The following is a 19,643-nucleotide window of genomic DNA, read 5'->3' as shown; positions in this document are numbered from 1 at the left end:
GCTAAATGAGATCAGTGGTGCATGCTCTGGAGGGGCTGAACTCAGACCCAGGTCCCCAATGCTGAGCTTGAACCAAAGTTTGTCAGCCAGGGCCCTCTTGATCCAGCAACCTTAGAACTGGGATCTTTCGACACAGCAACCTTGAGTCACATCCCCCTGGGGAACTGCCCCCCTTTACACCAAGGTCCTTACCCACCCCAATGCCGGCTCATCAGTGCAGAGAATGCACAAGGGGGGAGCAGAATTAAAAGCAAGGAAACCAGGGATGCCATCCTTTCTGAGAACTTCAGCCTCAAGTGAAAACTGCACCAGCAGGAGCTTGCCCTGCATGGCATACCTGCTTCCCAGGGGGACAGAAAAGCTCTAAATATATATTTTAATGTCATATCTTGCTGGAGCATTAAAATACATGCTGAAACAGGGTATGTGCATTTCTGGCATCATTTTTAATACGAAGTTCCAAACCCTGAGCCTCAATCTTGGGAGTAAGTCCCCTTAAACTGAATAGGGGCTGGGAGGAAAGGTGTGGTGTACATAAAGCTTAACAGACACTGGAATTTGCTGATTTAAATTTAATCAACAAATTGATTAAAAGGGAAATTATTAATCAAGGGGTAAAATCCTTTAATCATTTAGCAGTCCAGTTTGGCTTGTTTTTGATAGAATGTAGATAAGTGAACAAGTGGTCTCTTGCAACCTGTTAAGATTGCCATGTAGCACATAGCTTAGGGAACAGAAGTCATATATATGTTTTCATTTTTGCAGAACACTTGCCCTACCTGCGTCTTGCTCATTATTTGTCTCTCATTATTAATGTTCAAAAGGTTTGCAGGTGCCTGTTCTCAGGTATTTCTAGGAGTCAAAAGCCAAGTCAGCTTCTTTTCACAGAAGGTATTCTCCACGGATCAAGGAGCTCCACAATCACCAAGTCACAGAAAGGAAGCATGTGTTCTCAGATCATGGCTGTGACACTCAATCCAGTTAGTGTAGCAAGCAAAAGGCTTCAGAATGGAATTTCTTTGTGCCTGCCTCAGACGAAGAGGGCTCCCTAACAGTCTAAAACCAGGGTCAGGCAGGTAGAAAATCTCTGTATGGGCTCATTCCATTAAAGTCATGCCGTTGTGAGGGCTTTTTGTTCTATTAAGCACAGAATGGTGTCTTGTTGCATATCATGGATCTCTCTACACTCTCTGCAATATGCTTTTGTATTGCCAAGGTGCTTGTTTACAGCTTGATCTTAGTTCACAACTGTACTGCTTGATCAGACCAAGCTCCATCTAGTCCGCCATTCTGTTTGAAACAAGAGCCAGCCAGTTGCTTCTGCAAACTCAAAAGCAGGTAATGGAACCATTCACCCCCTCCTATCGTTTGTCTTCAGCATCTACTATTCAGGGATATACTGCCACTGTACTTGGAGGTTCAATTTAGCTTGCAGTAACTAGTCCCATAACTTAATTATGCACTGTGTGATGAACTGTCTTTTGTCTATAATAATATAAGAACATTTATTTTATTTAGAAAAAATATAGACTACTTAATCAGAGCACTCTAAATGCACATAATAAAATTATCAATAAAACACAGATAAAATAAGCAAACTTGAAAAAAAAACAAATATACATAACTAAACTATGTGTATAACTATGCATAAGAAGAATTGTACCTAAGAAGAGCCTAGTTGGATCAGGCCAAATGCTCATCTAGTTCAGGGCCCTGTTCTTGCCAGACAGATACCTATGGAAAGCCTGCAAGCAGGACCAGAGTACAACAGCAGCACTCTCCCCGCTTGTGATGCCCAGCACCAAGTGAACCACTGTAGTACATAGGGGAAGACACCAGGTATCCAGATACACAGTGGCTTAGTTCCACTTATGCTAACTACTACTCATGCAAGTACCCTCCACACACTTTTTAAATTACAACACACCACGGGCACGAAGGAGAGGCTATATAACACAGGCCTCACCCCTAATCGCTTATTTGGCAGGAAGCTTGCAAAGAAGATACACAACTCTTCTTGGAATAAGAAGCTCTCCCAACTCAAATGAGTGTCCTCTGTCTTACTTCTGAGGCCGAACTTGACATGGACACTTACTTGGGACAGGAGTAAGTCCCCTGAAACTTAGTGGGCCAGTTATAGAGTCAGTAAGTAGCATCTACCTGCATACGCTACTTTGAATGTCTGTGTTCTATCTGCCTCAGAGCATGTCATTTTCAGTCACTACATAATTGGTCCTTTAAGGCTAAAATGCTATGCACACATAGAATGAAGATGTGTGGATGTACTGCTATTTCTCTAACAACACTGCAAATAAGAACTGAAGGTGGGATGGAGAGAAAATCCAAAGCAGGGCTATGGAAGCTGTTATTTATTCTGGCAACAAAAGCCTGTGCTTATGTACACATTTTTCCTTCTGGAGAGCAGCGTTGTGTATGTGTGTGCGTGAGAGAGAGAGAGCGTGTGTGCAGGATTTTCCTCAGGGAAAACGCTCCGGAAGGAAACGGTTAGGCCCCCTCTCCTCCCCTACGATCCCGGCTGTGGCCCTGTCCTCAGGGAGCTGCATTAGAAATGCCAGAAGCTATCTCCCATAAACCTTTGGCAATAATTCACTTCAGATTGTCTCAATACATAGTATGTATATATAGTAAAAAGGTAAAGGTGTCCCCGCACTTGTAGTGCGAGTCGTTTCCGAATCTTAGGGTGACGTCTTGCGACGCTTACTAGGCAGACCGTATGTATGGGGTGGGATTGCCAGTTCCGTCCCTGGCCTTTCTTTACCCCCCAGCATATGCCGGGTACTCATTTTACCGACCACGCATGGATGGAAGGCTGAGTGGACCTCGACCCCTTTTACCGGAGATTCGACTTCCTCCTTTCGTTGGAATCGAACTCCAGCTGTGAGCAGAGCTTCGGCTGCGTTACTGCCGCTTACCACTCTGCGCCACGGAGGATCATTGTATATATAGTACTTAACTGTATATATTATTCTTAACATTATAACTTTTGTGGCATATTACAGAAGTAAATGTTTCAACAGACAAGGATTCAGAGCCACCAAGAGATGAAGAGTGTTTTGCAAAGTTGTGGAAAGGAGGGACTAGGGGCAACAAGGGCAGCTACAACCACACCGACACAGCAACTGCCAGTGGCTCACCAAACAGGCCTTCTGGTGCAGAAGCTGGAGCCATGAGTTTGAGCCCCATCTTAGGGAAGGGGGTGCAGTATGGTCCTACTCACTCTTTACATGCCTGGCTAGCAATAGTCATGTCAGGGACGAAAGGGACACCGCTCCCAAGAACTGCAAACACTACAGAAGAGCTCCTGCTTACTCAGCCAGAGCAGTAGGCAGCAGGGGTGGATCTGTGATATTATATTGTCAAACAGCCAAGGAGTAGTAGAAATGAAGAGTGGAGACAATAGAACAGAACTAAAATGCTAAAATTTAGCAATGGCAGTTCATTGTTTGTAGTCATGGTTCAAATGTAGCCTCTCAGTTAACAATATACCAGGGGGTGGAGAACCTTTTTTTAGCTTGATGGCTACATTGCCTTCTGAGGGCCACATGCTAGAGCTGGGCCAGGACCAGAGGCAAAAGTGGGCAGGGCAAGCAATGTTGAAAAATAGAATTGACTGCCTTCAAGTCAATTCTGACTTATGGCAACCTTATGAATAGTGTTTTCATGGTAAGCGGTATTCCGAGGAGGTTTACCATTGCCTCCCTCTGAGGCTGAGGCAGTGACTGGCCCAAGGTCACCCAGTGAGCTTCGTGGCTGCATGGGGATTCAAATCCTGGTCTCCCAGGTTGTAGTCCAACACCTTAACCACACTGGCTCTCCAAGCAATGTTAATTTTATCTTTGTACGGTAGGCTAGTTTCTGCACATCCACACATCCCTCTCTTATCTTCCATCCAAGCAAGCAAGAAGCATGCTCAGAGTTCAAAGACATGTTCCAGCCAGGCAGAAACACTTAGGGTGCAAAACAGGACCAGTGAGGGAGTGTGGCCTCAGGAGAGAGGGGGTGGCCTTGGAAGACTTATGAAGGCCAGATGGACAGGCTTGGAGGGCCATATTCAGCCTCCAGACCTGAAGTTCCCCATCCCTAAATCCATTCCGGATAGACAGGAAGCAAACAGATCACAGGGCATGAATCCTCCCCAGCAATCACATATGCTAGGATCACCTTGGTTGCAGAAGGAGCCCTAGCCTGGTGGAACAGCTCAGCTCAGCTCAACTCCAGGCTATAATCTCTCACTAGAAAAGGTGGGGAGGGTTTCTTACACTCAGGCCATGATCACCTAAGCCAGTCAAGGGACTTTTGCCTAACCCTATTATCCCCAGAGCCTGTCTGAGCAGAGTGGCAGTGCATTGGTCCTGAGCTCTGGCGGCGAGAAGCTCCTGCCTGTCACTTCACCCCTGTTTCAGCGTTACAGCCTGAGGCCAGCTGAAGCCAGATTGAACTGGGTAAGGGATCCCTGTCTGCCAGACCTTAGCAACAAAGAACCAATAATGACAAATGTATGGCCTTTATTGAATAGTATCAGGTTGACATGGATTCGGTTTCTTTGGCTCCTTGGTAGGAGAGGAGTTAACAACGAGGCACTGGATCTCAAAGAGAGGCATTCTGCTATTATTTCTGCATGTAGGGAGAGTGTGCAAAGGGGAACAGTTTCATCATTCAGCACAGATTTCGCTGACAATTTACAATCTACCTGCTGCTCTCAAGTAGGTACTTTTATAAATCCATAATCAAAATTAAATCAAGTTTCAAATCTCACAATGTAAAATTATACATGGATTTACAAATGGGTCCTTTTTTTAATGTTTAGTCTAAAACTAGCTATCCTGCCTGTCTTTTTGCCAACAAAATATATCCTTCTGCTTTTCCCTGTTGGAGAAACAACCACCTCCACAGAGTTCAGGTAAGAATGCTGATACAGTGCTTACTTTTGGTGAGATTTGCTATAGCCATGTTTGTGTTTTTCTTCCTAATTCTTCTGTCTGGGATATAAAATATCAAATTTCAGGCAAATATAATTATTTATACTTTTTAAAAACTCAGATGGAGGATTCATATCACAACAGTGATTCCCAATTCCCCCCCCCATAGACCTCTTGAAAATTGCTGGGGGTCTTTGCAGACCACTTAAAGTTTTTCTTTTGCCTGTTGTAGCAACTGTAATGCACTGTGCCAGATGCTGTATAATTTTTAATTGTATTTTATTGCTTATTTTGTTTCATATATATTGTAATTTATTCTGTACATTGCAAATTGTAATACAATAAAATATAACAAATAAGAAAAGCAATAAAAATAAATATGAATATTTAATGCAGTGTGTGTCATCTCCTGTCTGCAACCACAATTCCACAAACACGCCATAGACCGCCGGAATGAAGCTCATGGACACTGGTGGTCCCTGGACTACAGTTTGGGAACCTCTAACTTGCAGCATCTTCTTATACAGGTTGAGAATTAAAGGTCTGGAGAGGATCAGGAGAACTATGAGCCAAAGCTTTGTTGCTGTACACAGTAATCAGGCAGCAAATAATCTTATAAGATGTAATGAGATAAGCATGCTACATGGAAAGAAGGTGTAACTAGGATATCTGATGATTAAAGCTACAGTTTTATACCCGCCTGCTTAAGTCAGTGGGACTTACTTCTGAGCAGACAAGTATAAGATCATTGCATGTTAAAAATGTATCTAATCCTGTAATAATGAAAAATGAAAATCAAAACTGAATGCTGAAATTAGCCACTACTGCCCATAAGAGGACTCTGGGCAAGACTGGGTGAGTGTGTGCAAAGTGAACCAGAAGGGGTGTTGAACTTCCCCAAGAAAACATCACTGCACCTTGTAAGTGCTGGTGAGGGATGAGCCAACCAACAGGCTATGTGAGTGACAGGCTTGTTACTGGGCTTCTTATCTTCAGCTGGGCAACAGGCCTATTGTTGCTGCTGCTTCCAGAACTGGCTTTTTCCAGCCTGACCAGCTATGGGCCTCTCAAAGACTCTGGGCAATACTGGGTGAATGTGTGTGAGAAGTATGCTGGAGAAAGAAAGATCCTGCTGGGGTAGAAGGGATATGGAAGTACTTTTTGTCCATCCCCATCCAGGAGAAATCATCACTGTGCCTTGCAGGTGCTGGAAAGAGGTTGGCAAGTGAAATGTGAGTGGGAGCCTTCTTATCTGGCTCATTATCTTCAGCTGGGCAACAGGCTGACAGTTGCTGATGTTTCTAGGACTGCCTTCAGGGTTGCCACAGGTACCCCCTCCCATTGAATTTTTACTGGCTCTTGCCACTGTTTTTCTTTCTTTTTCTACAGAGAAATGTGTGAGGTTCTATAGACAGGTTGTATATGAACTTGGAGGCACTGATTCCTACATCTTCTTAGGGTGAGAGCCTGACATGTGGATAGTTTTTGGTCCCTCGGGTGAGAGTTGTAGGAAGCATCATTGCCTAGTATGTTGGAAAGTTGGATAAAGTTTTTCTGTATCGCCAGGGTGAGAGCCTGTTGTTAGGGATAGATTCTGTTGTGTGTACCCCCACACACAAATTAGACAATGGGGACTCCTTGGTATGAATCCTTTATTTAGGGGGTGTTTGTGTTTTGTTGCTTTGGCTGGTTCTCATGGTATAGACTTGTGAGTGGGTTGTTGTTTGAGCATGCAGAATTTAATTATGTGAGTGTTTGCACAGTTGGAAAGTGTGGATGTCTGAGGATGTCCTAGAATAGTAAGTTTGAGTGTATTAGTTTAGAATACTGATATGTTTGATGTGTGTTGCTCCTGTAAGGGTATGCGTGAAACTGAATGGTAGGTATTTTAGCTGTAATTTATGTTGTATTTATTGCTATGTAGGGAGTTGGGGATTGGATTGGATTGGGTTGTTTAAGGATATGATTGATATATGGTGGTTTGGAGCAAGAGTGTCCGCAAAAATATTTCTAGGGGGGTGGGAAAGGTCTATGAACTGCTATTACAGGTCATTGGCAACTCAGGTTTCCAGGTTCAGGGCCTGAGACTGATCCTGTATCTTTAGGAGAAGAGAAAGTCAGCCAAGTGCAGGTGTTCTTGCAACTCTGTAATGGGAAAAACCACAAGGTGGAATTCTCTGTCCCCCCTGCACAACTTTAAAAGATACAGAAGAACTCTTGGTTGCCAGGCCCGGCCTCCAAGAGGTCTTCTGTATCTTTAAAAGTTGTGCAGGGGGAAAGGAGAATTCCACCTTGTGGTTTTTCCCATTACAGAGTTGCAAGAACACCTGCACTTGGCTGACTTTCTCTTCTCCTAAAGATACAGGATCAGTCTCAGGCCCTGAACCTGGAAACCCTATTAGCAACCCACTTGACCCACAATTACATTTAGAATTTGGGGGGGAGTGCCCCCCACATACACCTTGGTTGGGACGTGGGTTGATTTTCTTTTGCCTGATTGTCATGTTATTTAAAAAGGTTGAATCCATTTTTTTACTTGATTTTTATTTGTAATTTTTCTTCCTGATGTTTAGAGGTTATTTTGTTCAGTTGAGCGCTATGTTTATTATGAATTTTCCTTGTATTTTCTGCCTGATGTTACGCATATTGTTTATTATGATATTAAAGAGGATGTTCAGTTTAGTTAATTGTGATTTATAAAATGTAGACATTCCTTGATTCTTTTTTGTATTTGCTGTTTAAATGGTATACAATGTAAGTTGAAAGATTTTGAATAGTTTTGTTTAAAAATAAGCAGTTTCTAAATTGTCTAAATAAAATAAATAACCTATAGGATTATGACTATTCTCATTCTGAATTTTACCAAGTATCCTAATTGCAAAAGAAGCAATTATTACAATTTTTTAAAAACATAGTTTAAAACATAGTTTTTGTTTTTTAAAACAAAAAAACATAGTTTAGTACTAAAGAAAAACATTTCTGCTCCTTTTTAGGAGTCAGACTTATATGTGCTGTTGAAATTTTTAAGTTAAAACTCAAAATTTGAACAGATATCAGAATCTCATGGGCTGCATGAGAAACAACAGAGTTATGTATTTGATTCATTTATTATTCATTGAAGTCTGAGCATGCTCAGTGGCTGTGAAATGCTGCTTTGGCTCTATGTGTGTGGGAGGGGGGAAGGAATGGAGTTTTGTGGGCAAAGGCATGGATAACAGACTGAAGGTATCCCACTGCAACATTTTGTTGCAGCTCTTGCCTGTTGAACTGATTTCTTTTCACATAAAATTACGCACACTTTCAAGTTATAATGCCTAATGGGGGGAAATGTAACTGAAATGCTTGGTTTGCATAGTGAAACCACAAGAGATTAGTCCACTACCAGAAAGTACACTTAAAACTGGAAACAATGTCAAACATTATTTATATTCACTAATAGGCAAAAAACATTGCGGTTTAAGAATGTACCTATAGCCCGCAGATATTTATATCAAACTTTAAAAAGCAGGGAAATTGGGCAGCTCCAATGAATGCACCAAGGTAGCAGGATACCTGACCTCTTCTCTGAGATATTGGACTGCCCTACAAATTTGTCAAAATGTAAACACGATTTGGGTTGGTCTTTCACAGTCCAGTCCACTTCCTGTGTAGCTTGGAAGAATTTGGTAACATGTGCCTCTGAGCATATGGTGAGTGGTGGTAACACCTGCAATCAGCCCAAATAACAGAAACAAGACATGTGCTATGCTGATCTTGTTTTAGCAGGGAGGAAGCAACATTATTAAGGCAGCTGTTATAGTTCAGATGGGCACTTTAAATAGTTTTGATTTACTTTGCAATTTCAGTGAAGTTTCCTATAGGAAATCATTTTCTTTTGTTTCTATTTCTGTTTCTGTGAATATGTGAAGTACAGCACAACACTTTGCAAAATTTACACTAAAAAAGCTCCAAAAACAATTGAGGAATAATGGCACTGACTAATCTGCAGAATAGTCTTAAGTGGACCTCAGGAGTGTTTCAATTTGCACAAGATAAAACAGTGGGAGGTGAAATACATTACAGCAAAATTCTAGGTGTGCTCTATGTTTTTAATTGACCATGCCCACCTTGCCTTAAATGAAGTGGTTTAAACATAGCAGGCTGAAAACATGCATCCTCTTTTTTTCCAACTGGTCAGAGGGGAAGCCCCTTTCCTTTCCAAAAAGAAAATATTGCTTTTCAGGGTTTCCCCCACCTTTTTATTCTACAGCAGGCACATGTAGCCTCCCACCCAAATTTAAACCAAAGCTGTCCCTGGCCACATCCACACCAGGCCTTTATTTCACTTTGGACAGACATGGCTTCTCTCAAAGAATCCTGGGAAGTGTAGTTAGTGAAGGGTGCTGAGAGTTGCTAGGAGACGCCCTGTTCCCCTCACAGACCTACAAACAGAGTGGCTTGGCTGACTGTTAAACCAGTCTGGCCACTGGAGCTCTGTCAGTTGAATAGGAATCTCCTCTCAGCACCTTTCACAAACTACACTTCCCAGGATTGTTGGGGGAAGCCATGACTGTCTCACGAAATCACAGTCTGGTGTTGGTGTGGTCCCCTGATTAGCCAAGCCCAGCAGCTGTGAGTCTGGCTTTTAGAACACTGACACTTGGTTCTTACTGGGCATGGCTGACATTATCATTGAGTTCAAGTCAAAATTTATTACATTAATTAAAAATCAGTCAGGCTTTTTTTTTAACTTTTAAACTGCAGAAGATGAAGGCCAGAGTATGGGGCAAGGTCAGTGTTAGGATTACAGGTACTCTGTGAACATGGCTGATTTTTAATGAATTTCAACAGATTATGAGAACTCTCAGAGAAGAATGTCCAAAAGGGCTCTGGAGTTTTTGTCTCTCTTCTCTTTTTAGACTTTGAACTCTATTCTCTCTGACTTTGTGTATCACCATGAAAATGTAGAGGGTTGTTAAGCAAGTGTTTCTGAGTTCAGGACTTTAAGTTCTGTAAGGTTTGTTTTGAAATGAGCTTATGGGAAGCATCAGAATGGCATGGGGGTATTTTCCATTTAACATTGCGGAATGTGAAAAATCCATTCTGGCTATAGTATACAGCCAGTCTCGTGGCTGTATAATCCAACTTTAATTCTGATCATACTGCTTACCACTCTGCGCCACGGAGGATCTCCACCTCTAATTACACTAAACAAAATCGGCTCAAGAACATGGGGCCCAGCTTTAAGTGATAAACCACTGTGTGAAGTATAGAAAGAGATTAAATTGAGTGAGCTTCAGAGTCTCTGCAGCCCAGAGATGAGAAAAATTTGTCATATATGTTTGAAAATGGCTTTTGTCATTCCAGCATAGTTTTACCCTGGAAGACCATGACCACAGTCTGTGAGAAGATAGATTGTTTAACCCACTGACGCATCACAACACGTTATCTTCAGAGAACTATATTTCTGCTTTGGAGAAAATTCTTCTACTGAGATGTTTCTGCAGGTGACTGTATCAGAAATCTTTCTGCTTTTGGGCTGGGTGTGGAGATCAGACTGCTTTTGCTCACCCACCACTTTTTACAAAAACTGTTGGATTCGACAATTCCCAGGCCTTACAATTGATCTGGAGCATTCACAGAGAAGAGGGGCCTACATCCTTAAAGTATACACAGAAGCCACAGCCCAGCAGTGCAGTCAGACATGTTGCCTCATGAAGAATGGTAAGAAATCATTTTCTTCCTCTGTAAAGAATAATAGTCCACATTAAAAACCAAATATGATGAAAGCATACGTTTTGTATTTGTTTGTTTGTTTATGTATGTATGTATTACATTTATATCCTGCCCTTCCTCCCAGAAGAGGCCCAGGGCGGCAAAGAAAACAGTAAGAATACTCTAAAACATCTTAAGAACAGACTTTAAAATATACTAAAACAAATCTTTAAAAACATATTTTTTAAAATGCATATATGTACATGCATGCAGGTGTAAAAAAGCATGTCTCAACATTTTGTCACGCTCAAGAGTGACCATGAAACAGAACCCAGAGTGGAGCTATGCGTTTGAAATACATTAACTATGTAGATAGAAACAGTCTTGATTCTTAGTTACTGGGGTCATCATAATGTAGTGGTATCTTGTACTTTATTTTCTCTGGCATAAATGCAGGTTGTTATTTCCTGCTAAGGAGAGATGTGAAAGGCAGTACTTCTGGTCCTGCTGTTACGATGGGCTGGCACTTAGTGATAGGAACGCCACAGAATGTTGCAAAACGTCTCTATGTGCCAAGTGTATTGTACCCCACAGGGTCCTTGCAGTATACCAGCTGACCTTCCACACACATTCCGCCATCTTTCATATTGAAACAACCTTATTAGGACCCAATTCACACTATGGAATGTGAGCTCTTAGATTATATAGAACCCTCATTGTCCTCTTCCTTTTTCTAGGACTAATGGATCCAAAATTTGGAACTGCACATTTCTTTTGAAACTAAAGACGAGTACACCTGATCTAGTGCCATTCTGTCTTCTTTACTTTGTTTCACAGAAAGATGTGGGCACAAAGGGGACTGTTAGGCCTAGGAGCTATGATTCATAACTAAAAGGCTTTCAGAAAACAAATTTCAAAATTCTGTTTATATTTCTGAATTCACTCTTAATACAGACATGGAAATACTCAGGTGCCTAATGGTTGTAAATCATACGAGCATAAGAAGAGTCCTGCTGGGATGACACTAGAGTTGGGGGAGAAGTTTGCTAAAGCCAAACTGGGCATTGGACTATCCCTCAGCTAATACCACCACAATCTCAGAGGCAGCACAAGAAGTGGAGATGTGGTAGACTTAAGGTAGGCCTATATTAAATAGAGGACTGTACGTGAACTAATGGCACAACCCTAGACGTTGGAAAGACCCTGGGATATGTAGAGCATATTCATAGTATTAAAACTGTACTGTTGAGCCTATTAGGAGAAGGGCCATCGCTCAGCAGCAGAGCGTCTGCCTTGCATGCAGAGGTCCCAGGTACAATCCCCATCATTTCCAGGTAGGGCTGGGAGAAACTGCTGCTTGAAACCCTGGAGAGTTGCTGCCAGTCAGGGTAGATATTACTGAGATAGATGTACCAACGGTCTGACTTGGTGCTGCAGAGACACAACTTACATTTTTATAACCATTATTCGTATTCTTGTTATTAATTATTTAATTTATTACCTGCTGACCCTGAGGTTTCAGGGTGGGTTACAACAGTTTAAAATACATTTCTAATGAAAAGTGAATTTTCAATAGGATTGAGGCCTGCAACAGGTAAGCCAGTTAGGTGCAATAATGTTCACATTTCCCAATGCACAGCTCTGTATCTCACGAGTTTCTTAAAAAGTGGAACGCTAGACGGAGGTGAAGTTTTGTGGCTATTTGACGATTGAACAGTTTCTCCTGATAATTGATATTTGAAAAGCATTGTGAATTGTTCATAAAATTATAATCGTTCCTAAACCTGTTGCATTTTTCCTGTGGGTGCACCCCCTTTCTTTTCTGGGTTTGAGACAGTTGCCTGCCATTACTTAACTTGGTAATGCTAACTACAGTTTGTAATAGTCTTCCAAGCCTACTCTTCCCTTTCTCCAGCCGTAGGTTGTTAAGTTTCAGAACTGAGCTTTTAACAAAGAGCAATTCTGTGTTGCACAGTTGGAGCAAGATATGAGTTGGGAAGATAAAGGAAATGATTGAAATGAGATCTAATGGAGTGACCTCATCATTAGCGAAGCACTGAATTGGCACAACAAAACTCACATTTAAAGATGTTTAGATAACCTGATAAGTAACCATGCCAGCATACTAAATTCTGTCTTGTATATTTGGACATTTTAGAGTTAGCTTATGGTGGTTCTAATGATTATTGGTCAGAAGTATGAACACACCTCCATATGGCTGCTAGCCCCCTGACATTTTTTGACCTCTGGACCAATTGTCCGAAGTTTGTGGGTTGGTTGCCAGATTTATTTATTTTAGTGAAGCTTTTTTCTTGGTCAAAATACAGGGCAGCAGCAGGATGTTTCCTTGCTATACTTGCTTATGCATGCTAAGCAAGTACCTTAAAGTGCCAGGTTTGTATCCTCCACAATGCTCCAAACTGAGGTGTCATTCTGAGAGATTGGGGTGGGGATGGCAGCTGCCACAAAAAATGGTGAATATTTGGAGAAAATTCCGTGGAGTGGCCTTTTTAAAAAAATAAAAGTGTGAGAAAAAGAAAAATCTTAAGAAATGTTCTTTAAAAACCTTATTCTGGCGTTTTATAAACCTCCATTTTCTCTTCTCTTTAGTAACAGTTGCCTTGCATGAATTATTTGAGACTTTGAACCTGAGGTTGCATGGACTAAGGCCAGCACACTAGCCACTCCCAACACACTGGCTAAGTATTGAAGCAGAATCTGTCCTAATATTTATGGCTGCCAACTTTTGTTTTAAAAAATTGTTACCTGGTGGATTCAAGGGACAGAGTCAATATGGCTGAGGTGGGCTAACAGGAAAAGCTTTTTGCGTGTTCCTGTGATTAATGCTGGCGAGCATAAAAGACTGAGCCTGCCCAGGGCAGTACTAGGGTGCTGAGGGAGGTTTTATTGTGGTTAGAGGGGTAGGCTAGGTAAGTAGAGTAGGGACAACATCTTAATAATTATTAACATTTAACATCTTGTAAATAATAAAGCTTGTTTTAAATCCCGCGTGTCAGCTTGGTCACGTGTGCTACCAAATCAGGGTCCTATTCTATACCTTTTTCTATGCCAATTATACTGACAGTCTATACCAGTGGGTCACCTTTGGGGAGAAAAGGTGGCGGGACTGAAGCTTGGGGTTTCAGAGTGCATATCTGACCCAGGCTGAGGCAGACTTTCCCTGGGGGGGATTTTCTGATCCAGGCGTGGAATATCAGGAGGTGGAATCCCAGAAACATATGGGAACAACAAAAGGAAGTGGTGGAACTGTAGGGAGAAAGAAACTGCTTCTGCTAGTGGTGAGGCAAATAAACCGTTGGAGGACTTGGTGCTCCCAATTTCTCTGCCCACAAATAGGGTGGAGGATTCTGAGAGGCTCTTTGTGCATAAGGCTAAAATGGACTGTGTACCTCCACCTGCACTCCCAGTTCCTGTTGTAAAATATTGGAGAAAGACATGTGTATTCATGATTGGTCAGGGATTTCTATACTGACTGTTCTTATCAGTGTGTGTGTCATAATATGCCCAACTAGGTAAGCCAGAATTTGGTATTCTGGCATGATATCCAAGGGCCTTTCTACAAATTGCAGGGAACAAGACCTATGCTTGACAAAGAGCTGCAGCCAAATTTGCCACTCTGGCGACTGTACCTGTATGATAAGAGTTTCCATACAAATGCTTGTCTCGGTCATACAGAACATCTTCATGCGCATGCAGTTCTTTAAAAGGCAAGTCAATTCAATGCTTCAGTCACCAGTTAGGTTTGATTTCAACGCAGTTCCGTGACCAGTTTTTAAAGGATCCCATTTCCATGCGCTGTGAGCTGTGGTGGCAACACATTAACACAAAAGGCTATGTCGCCCACAGGTTAGTCTAAAGGAGATGTATTCAGGTGTAGGCAAGATATGGATCCTTGCCTTTAGACCAAAAGTCAACACAATGCTTTCCTTCTTCCCCTGTTCTTAGTTTCCTGCAACTTGGCAGTTTTCTACTTTGAAATCAATAACAGGAGCCTCAACTGCTTGCATGTTTATTGTCCAGCACTGGAAAGTTGCATACTGAAGCCTTGGATCAATGTTGTGTTGTACAACATCACACCAGGTAAGGCATCATTATGCGCACAAAGAAGAAAGGGTTGTATGCGACATGCAAATGTGTGTAACAAAGCAGGCAGCACATGGAACATTAAGGCAGATTGGGGAGATGGAAATTTAGAGTAGAAGAGTGGTGGGGAGGGTTTTACCTTTTCCCTGCCAGGACCTTCTTCTTTCCCAGTCATTTCCCACTGCTGCTTTTCTTTCTTTACCAAAAAACAAAAACAGTAGCATCAGAGTTCCACCATATGTGTTCATTATAATGCATATTTTAATATAATATATATATTTAGCCTGTACAACACAACAAATAATCCTAGGGAACTGTGCTCTGTTGTTTGTTATGATTCCACTTAATTGTGATGGGAAGATCACTAAGAAAAAAAGAGATAATATTTCCAGTCTTCACACAGATATGGGAGAATATGAGATGCTACACACCTGTGGATGCTCTGGCATAGGGGCAAAGAACCTGTGGCCCCCCAGATGTTGCTGAACTACAGCTCCTATCATGCCTGGCCATTGGCCATGCTTACTGGGGCTGATCGGAGTTGTAGTTCAGCAACATCTGGAGGGCCAAAAGTTCCCCACCCCTGGTCTAGCACCTCACACACAAAGGAAGAACCCTCATTTAAACTGTGAAGTCAGGAAATCAGGAGGGTTAGCAAGGAGAGGCAGAATTGCAGATGGTGCCCATAACAACTAGGAAGAGGCAGAGCCACACCACCTCTTATCCCGTTTGTCCTGCTACCCCAAAGACACTCCTGTCGGAGGGCCCCCCTGCCCTCCTTACTTACTAGGATTAACAGATGCCAACAAATTAGATGCTGGAGCAGAGAATCAGTGTCTGCGACAGGAGAGTTGCTTCTTCCTTAATAATGGATTCTGATGGGATCTGTTCAGTGAGGTTGGGGTTGAGGGATGCTTAGTCTCCTCCATCTGAAATGTAGGGACACCTTGCAGAGGGGTGTGGAAATATGTCCAATGACTTTGCCTCACCTCCAGTTGCACAGTACTTGTGTACAGCATTTCACTGAAGCTGTGTGATAGTTGAACTGTTGCTAGCACATGCTTCAGCCATGTTTTGTTTTGAACTGTGGCTTTATATCTTCAGGAGTACTTTTGCCCACCTGATGTCTGCAGTTTAATGAAACCTGAAGGTGAGGCTCTGTGTACGCAGGAGTTTCAGCTGGCAGGGAATCAACAAATCTCTGACTTGAATTCAGATCCTGCCTGCCCAGTTGGAAAGGAAGCACGTAAAAACACTTGTTTAGATCAGCTTTTGGGTTGTTGGCTGCAGTATGTGATTTTTCATCTAGGATGCAGCCCCATCCAGAACAGGTGACTGACCTGTCTCTTGAAGACAGGAACCACTCGCCCAGAGCCTCCGTCTTGCCAGGATTCAAGCTCATTTTATTGGCCCTCACTCAGTTTGCTTAGCTATGATTGACTCAAATGTTTCCAAGAGATCAGTGTACTAATGGCACCTCAAGTCCCCTAATGACTGCTCCTAATGGCTTTGCCAGATCTGGATTGCATCCAACTCGAGAGTTCTCAAAGAACTCAAATGCAAAATTGTCCCTCAGATCTGGCTGCATACTAGAGGACTGGAAAGTGGCCAACGTAACACCAATTTTAGTTTCGGTGGCATGGAGTGCCTTCTACCAACTCCGGTTGGTGGCCCAGCTATGCCCCTATTTGGACAGGGATAACCTGGCTTCAGTTGTCCCTACTCTGGTAACTTTCAAGTTAGATTACTGCAATACACTCTACGTGGGGCTGCCTTTGAAGATGGTTCAGAACCTGCAGCTTGTGCAAAATGCAGTGGCCAGTTTGGTAACAGCGACCAGACGGTTTGAACATATAAAGCCGATTGTGGTCCGCTTGCATTGGCTGCCTGTAAGTTTCCGAGCCCGATTCATGGTGCAGGTTTTAACCGATAAAACCTTACATTGCTTGGGACCACAATACCTGATGGAACGCCTCTCCCAACACAAACCCACCCGTACACTCAACATCAAATGTTCTCCTCCAGGTGCCTACTCCGAGGGAAGCTGGGAGTCTGGCAACAAGGGAGAGGGTCTTCTCAGTAGTGCCCCCCAAATTATGGAATGATCTCCCTGATGAGGTGCACCTGATGCCAACACTGTTCTTTTCGGCGCCAGGTCAAGACTTTCCTCTTCTCCGAGGCATTTTTTTAACAGCATTTGAATAGCATGTGTTTTAACTTGCCTGCCGGTTTTTATGGGTTTTAATTTGGTATGGTTTAAAGTTGTATACTTTTTAAAATGTTCTTAATTATTGTAAACTGCCAAAAGAGCTTCGGGTATGAGGTGGTATATAAGTGCAATCAATAACAATAATAAAAATAATTTTTAAAAAGGAATCCAGGCAAGATTCTGGAAATTACAGCCCAGTTAGCTTAGTGTCTGTCCCAGGAAAGCTGGCAGAAACTGTTGTTAAAGATAAAATAACCAAGCTTATAGAAGAACATGTCTTGCTGAAGACTCCTGAGTAAGCTTAGCAGTCATGGAATAAGAGGAGAGGTCCTCTTGTGGATTATTAACTAGTTAAATAACAGGAAGCAGAGAGTAGGAATTAAATAGACAGTTTTCCGAGTGGAGGGATATAAAAAGTAGAGTCCCCCAAGGATTGGTATCGGGACCTGTGCTTTTAAATTTTTTTATATTATTATATTAGAACTTACATACCACTTTTGTCACAAGTGACCTTCATACAAATAAGTCGCATCATAACATGTTCATTCATAAACAACCTAGAGTTAGAGGTGAGGTGGCCAAGTTTGCTGATGATGCTAAATTGTTCAGGGTTGTTAAAACAAAAAGGGATTGCAAAGAGCTCCAAAGGGGCCTCTTCAAGCTGAGTGAATGGGCAGTACAATGGCAAATGCAATTCAGTGTAAACAAGTGTACAATGATGCATGTTAGCACAAAAAAAACCCTTACTGCCTATATCATGCCATTGTACAAATCTATGGTGCAACCACAAGTGGAGTACTGTGTACAGTTCTGATCCACACCTCAAAAATGATATAGTAGAATTGGAAAAGGTTCAGAAAAGGGCAACCAAAATAATCAAGGGGATGGAGCGAGTCCCCTATGAGGACAGGTTGTAGGATGTGGGGCTTTTTAGTTGAGAGAAAAGGCGAGTAAGAGGTTACTTTGATAGAAGTGTATAAAATTATGCATGGCATGGAGAAAGTTTTTCTTCCCCTCTCGTAACACTAGAACTCATGGACATCTAATGAATGCTGGAAGATTCAGGATAGATACAGCACTCCATAGTGCGTAATTATACTTTGGAATTTGTTCCCACAAGAGGCAGGGATGGCCACCAACTTGGATGGCGTTAAAAGAGCAGACAAATTTGTGGAGGATAATTAGTGGCTCTTAGCTATGATCTGTCTCTGTGGTCAGAGGAGTATACTTCTGAATACCAGTTGTTGGAGATCGCAGCAGGGGGAGTGCTCTGGTGCTTAGGTCCTGCTTGTGGGCTTCCTATGGGCACCTGGATGGGTCACGGGCCTGATCCAGCAGGCTGTTACGTTCTTCGAATAGGCTAATGGACAGCTCATACACTCATAGGCATGTCATCATGTGTAATTAGGAAGGCTGATAGGTGGGAACCAGCTGAGGTGCATTTTGTTGACTCCCTGAAATTAATCTTATACTTGTGCTTGGATTCTGCCTTCACAGGGGTTGATCCAGATCTTCTTGTGTTTGAGAAGCTCTCTTTTAAAGATATGAATACCAGGTCCTCTCTTAATAAATGGGAAAGGCATGGAAGTGCAAGGGTTGTTAATTTAGAAAAATGCCAGAATGCAACAACCAGTTCAAGGTATCTTCTTCCTGAAGCCTTATCTTCTGCAGAGGTCCAAGAGCTGGTAACTAACGGCAGCAACAATGCAAGCATTGCACCTGATCCAATTCACAGGACTGCATCCATCACATATTTAGGAGCTACAGATGCATCACTGAAGGACTATTTTACTACAGTACCAGACATTTCAGAAAGGGAAGGCTCAACATCCATTTCTGGCAGCACAACTGCACTTCCTACCTCTGTGCTTACATCTTTCAAGATGTTGTCACACATGCCCAGCCCAGCCCATCTGAACAGCAGCAAACTCTTGAATGAAAGCAAAGGGTACAGTGGGAGGAACAACACCGAAGGCCAGAAATCAACGTGGGAGGAGGTGGAAAAGGGGAGCTGGTTGCTTCCAGTGGTGCTTTGCTCTTCATTGACTATGATTTGCTGTTGCACTATTTTTCTTGTAACAGGATGCCATCGAAAGAGGAGTGGTCGGTATAAACCAAGACAGAAAGGAGTTGCAGCACCTAGACAGTTCATAAGATACACTATCGTTAAAAATAGTTTTTAACATTCAAAATGCAGTGAAGAGCTTTTATTCCAAAGGGTAGATGGAGTGGGATGGTGGATGTATAAGACAGGAAAATGTAACTTTTCTTGCTTAGAAGACTTAAGTCATTGACTATGCAATCAGTAATTGACTGCTGATAGGTATTTTGAATATTTTGCCATTAAACTAGAGTGGAGATATATCTGCTATTTCAGTTTATATGTTTTCAATATGAACAGCATTTTTAAAACACCTTTCCTTGATAGGATAATACAGTGCATTGTGCAAAATCATACATATCAGGCTAGCAAACTCTTCCAACAAGCAAATACTTACCTCCTTACCTTACTGGATCCTTACCTCCACCAACCCCTATAGGCCATTGGGGCCACCACCTGCCAATTACATGACATTATAACATCAGGTGACAACTTCAAAGTGAGTGGTAGCCACTTCAACATCCGTTTGCAGATGCAGGGTTTAGATTCAAACTGTAGATTCAAACTCTGTAAAGAGACCTTTTTCCTCTAGACT

The 19,643-nt window shown here is 42.2% G+C and overlaps 1 protein-coding gene across 4 annotated transcripts; it reads left to right on the top strand.

Annotated features, from left to right (window-relative positions):
• Window positions 1-4,703: 4,703 nt before the first annotated feature.
• On the top strand, window positions 4,704-19,506 carry MANSC4 (MANSC domain containing 4). Of its 4 annotated transcripts, none has more exons than XM_061582521.1 (4): window positions 4,704-4,724; window positions 10,287-10,643; window positions 14,601-14,735; window positions 18,445-19,506. In XM_061582521.1, exons 2-4 carry the CDS (start codon window positions 10,415-10,417, stop codon window positions 19,128-19,130), a joined length of 1,050 nt encoding a protein of 349 aa, XP_061438505.1. In that variant the 5' UTR covers window positions 4,704-4,724; window positions 10,287-10,414; the 3' UTR covers window positions 19,131-19,506. The 4 variants fall into 4 exon arrangements, with proteins under 4 accessions (XP_061438505.1, XP_061438501.1, XP_061438503.1 ...); XM_061582517.1 differs by lacking the exon at window positions 4,704-4,724 and adding an exon at window positions 5,927-6,172; XM_061582519.1 differs by lacking the exon at window positions 4,704-4,724 and adding an exon at window positions 6,182-6,268.
• The last annotated feature ends 137 nt before the right edge of the window (window positions 19,507-19,643 follow it).

The sequence above is a fragment of the Rhineura floridana genome, chromosome 8 (assembly GCF_030035675.1).
Source record: "Rhineura floridana isolate rRhiFlo1 chromosome 8, rRhiFlo1.hap2, whole genome shotgun sequence".
NCBI lineage: Eukaryota > Metazoa > Chordata > Lepidosauria > Squamata > Rhineuridae > Rhineura > Rhineura floridana.
Note: the sequence above shows the minus strand (reverse complement) of the source record. Positions and strands in the feature narration are given on the sequence as shown.

Coding starts and splice junctions, on each gene's coding strand:
- MANSC4 (XM_061582521.1), top strand. CDS start 10,415: ATGTTTCTGCAGGTGACTGTATCAGAAATCTTTCTGCTTTTGGGCTGG. Junction 10,644..14,600: donor ATGTTGCCTCATGAAGAATG/GTAAGAAATCAT, acceptor CCCTGTTCTTAG/TTTCCTGCAACTTGGCAGTT. Junction 14,736..18,444: donor GTTGTACAACATCACACCAG/GTAAGGCATCAT, acceptor CTGCCTTCACAG/GGGTTGATCCAGATCTTCTT.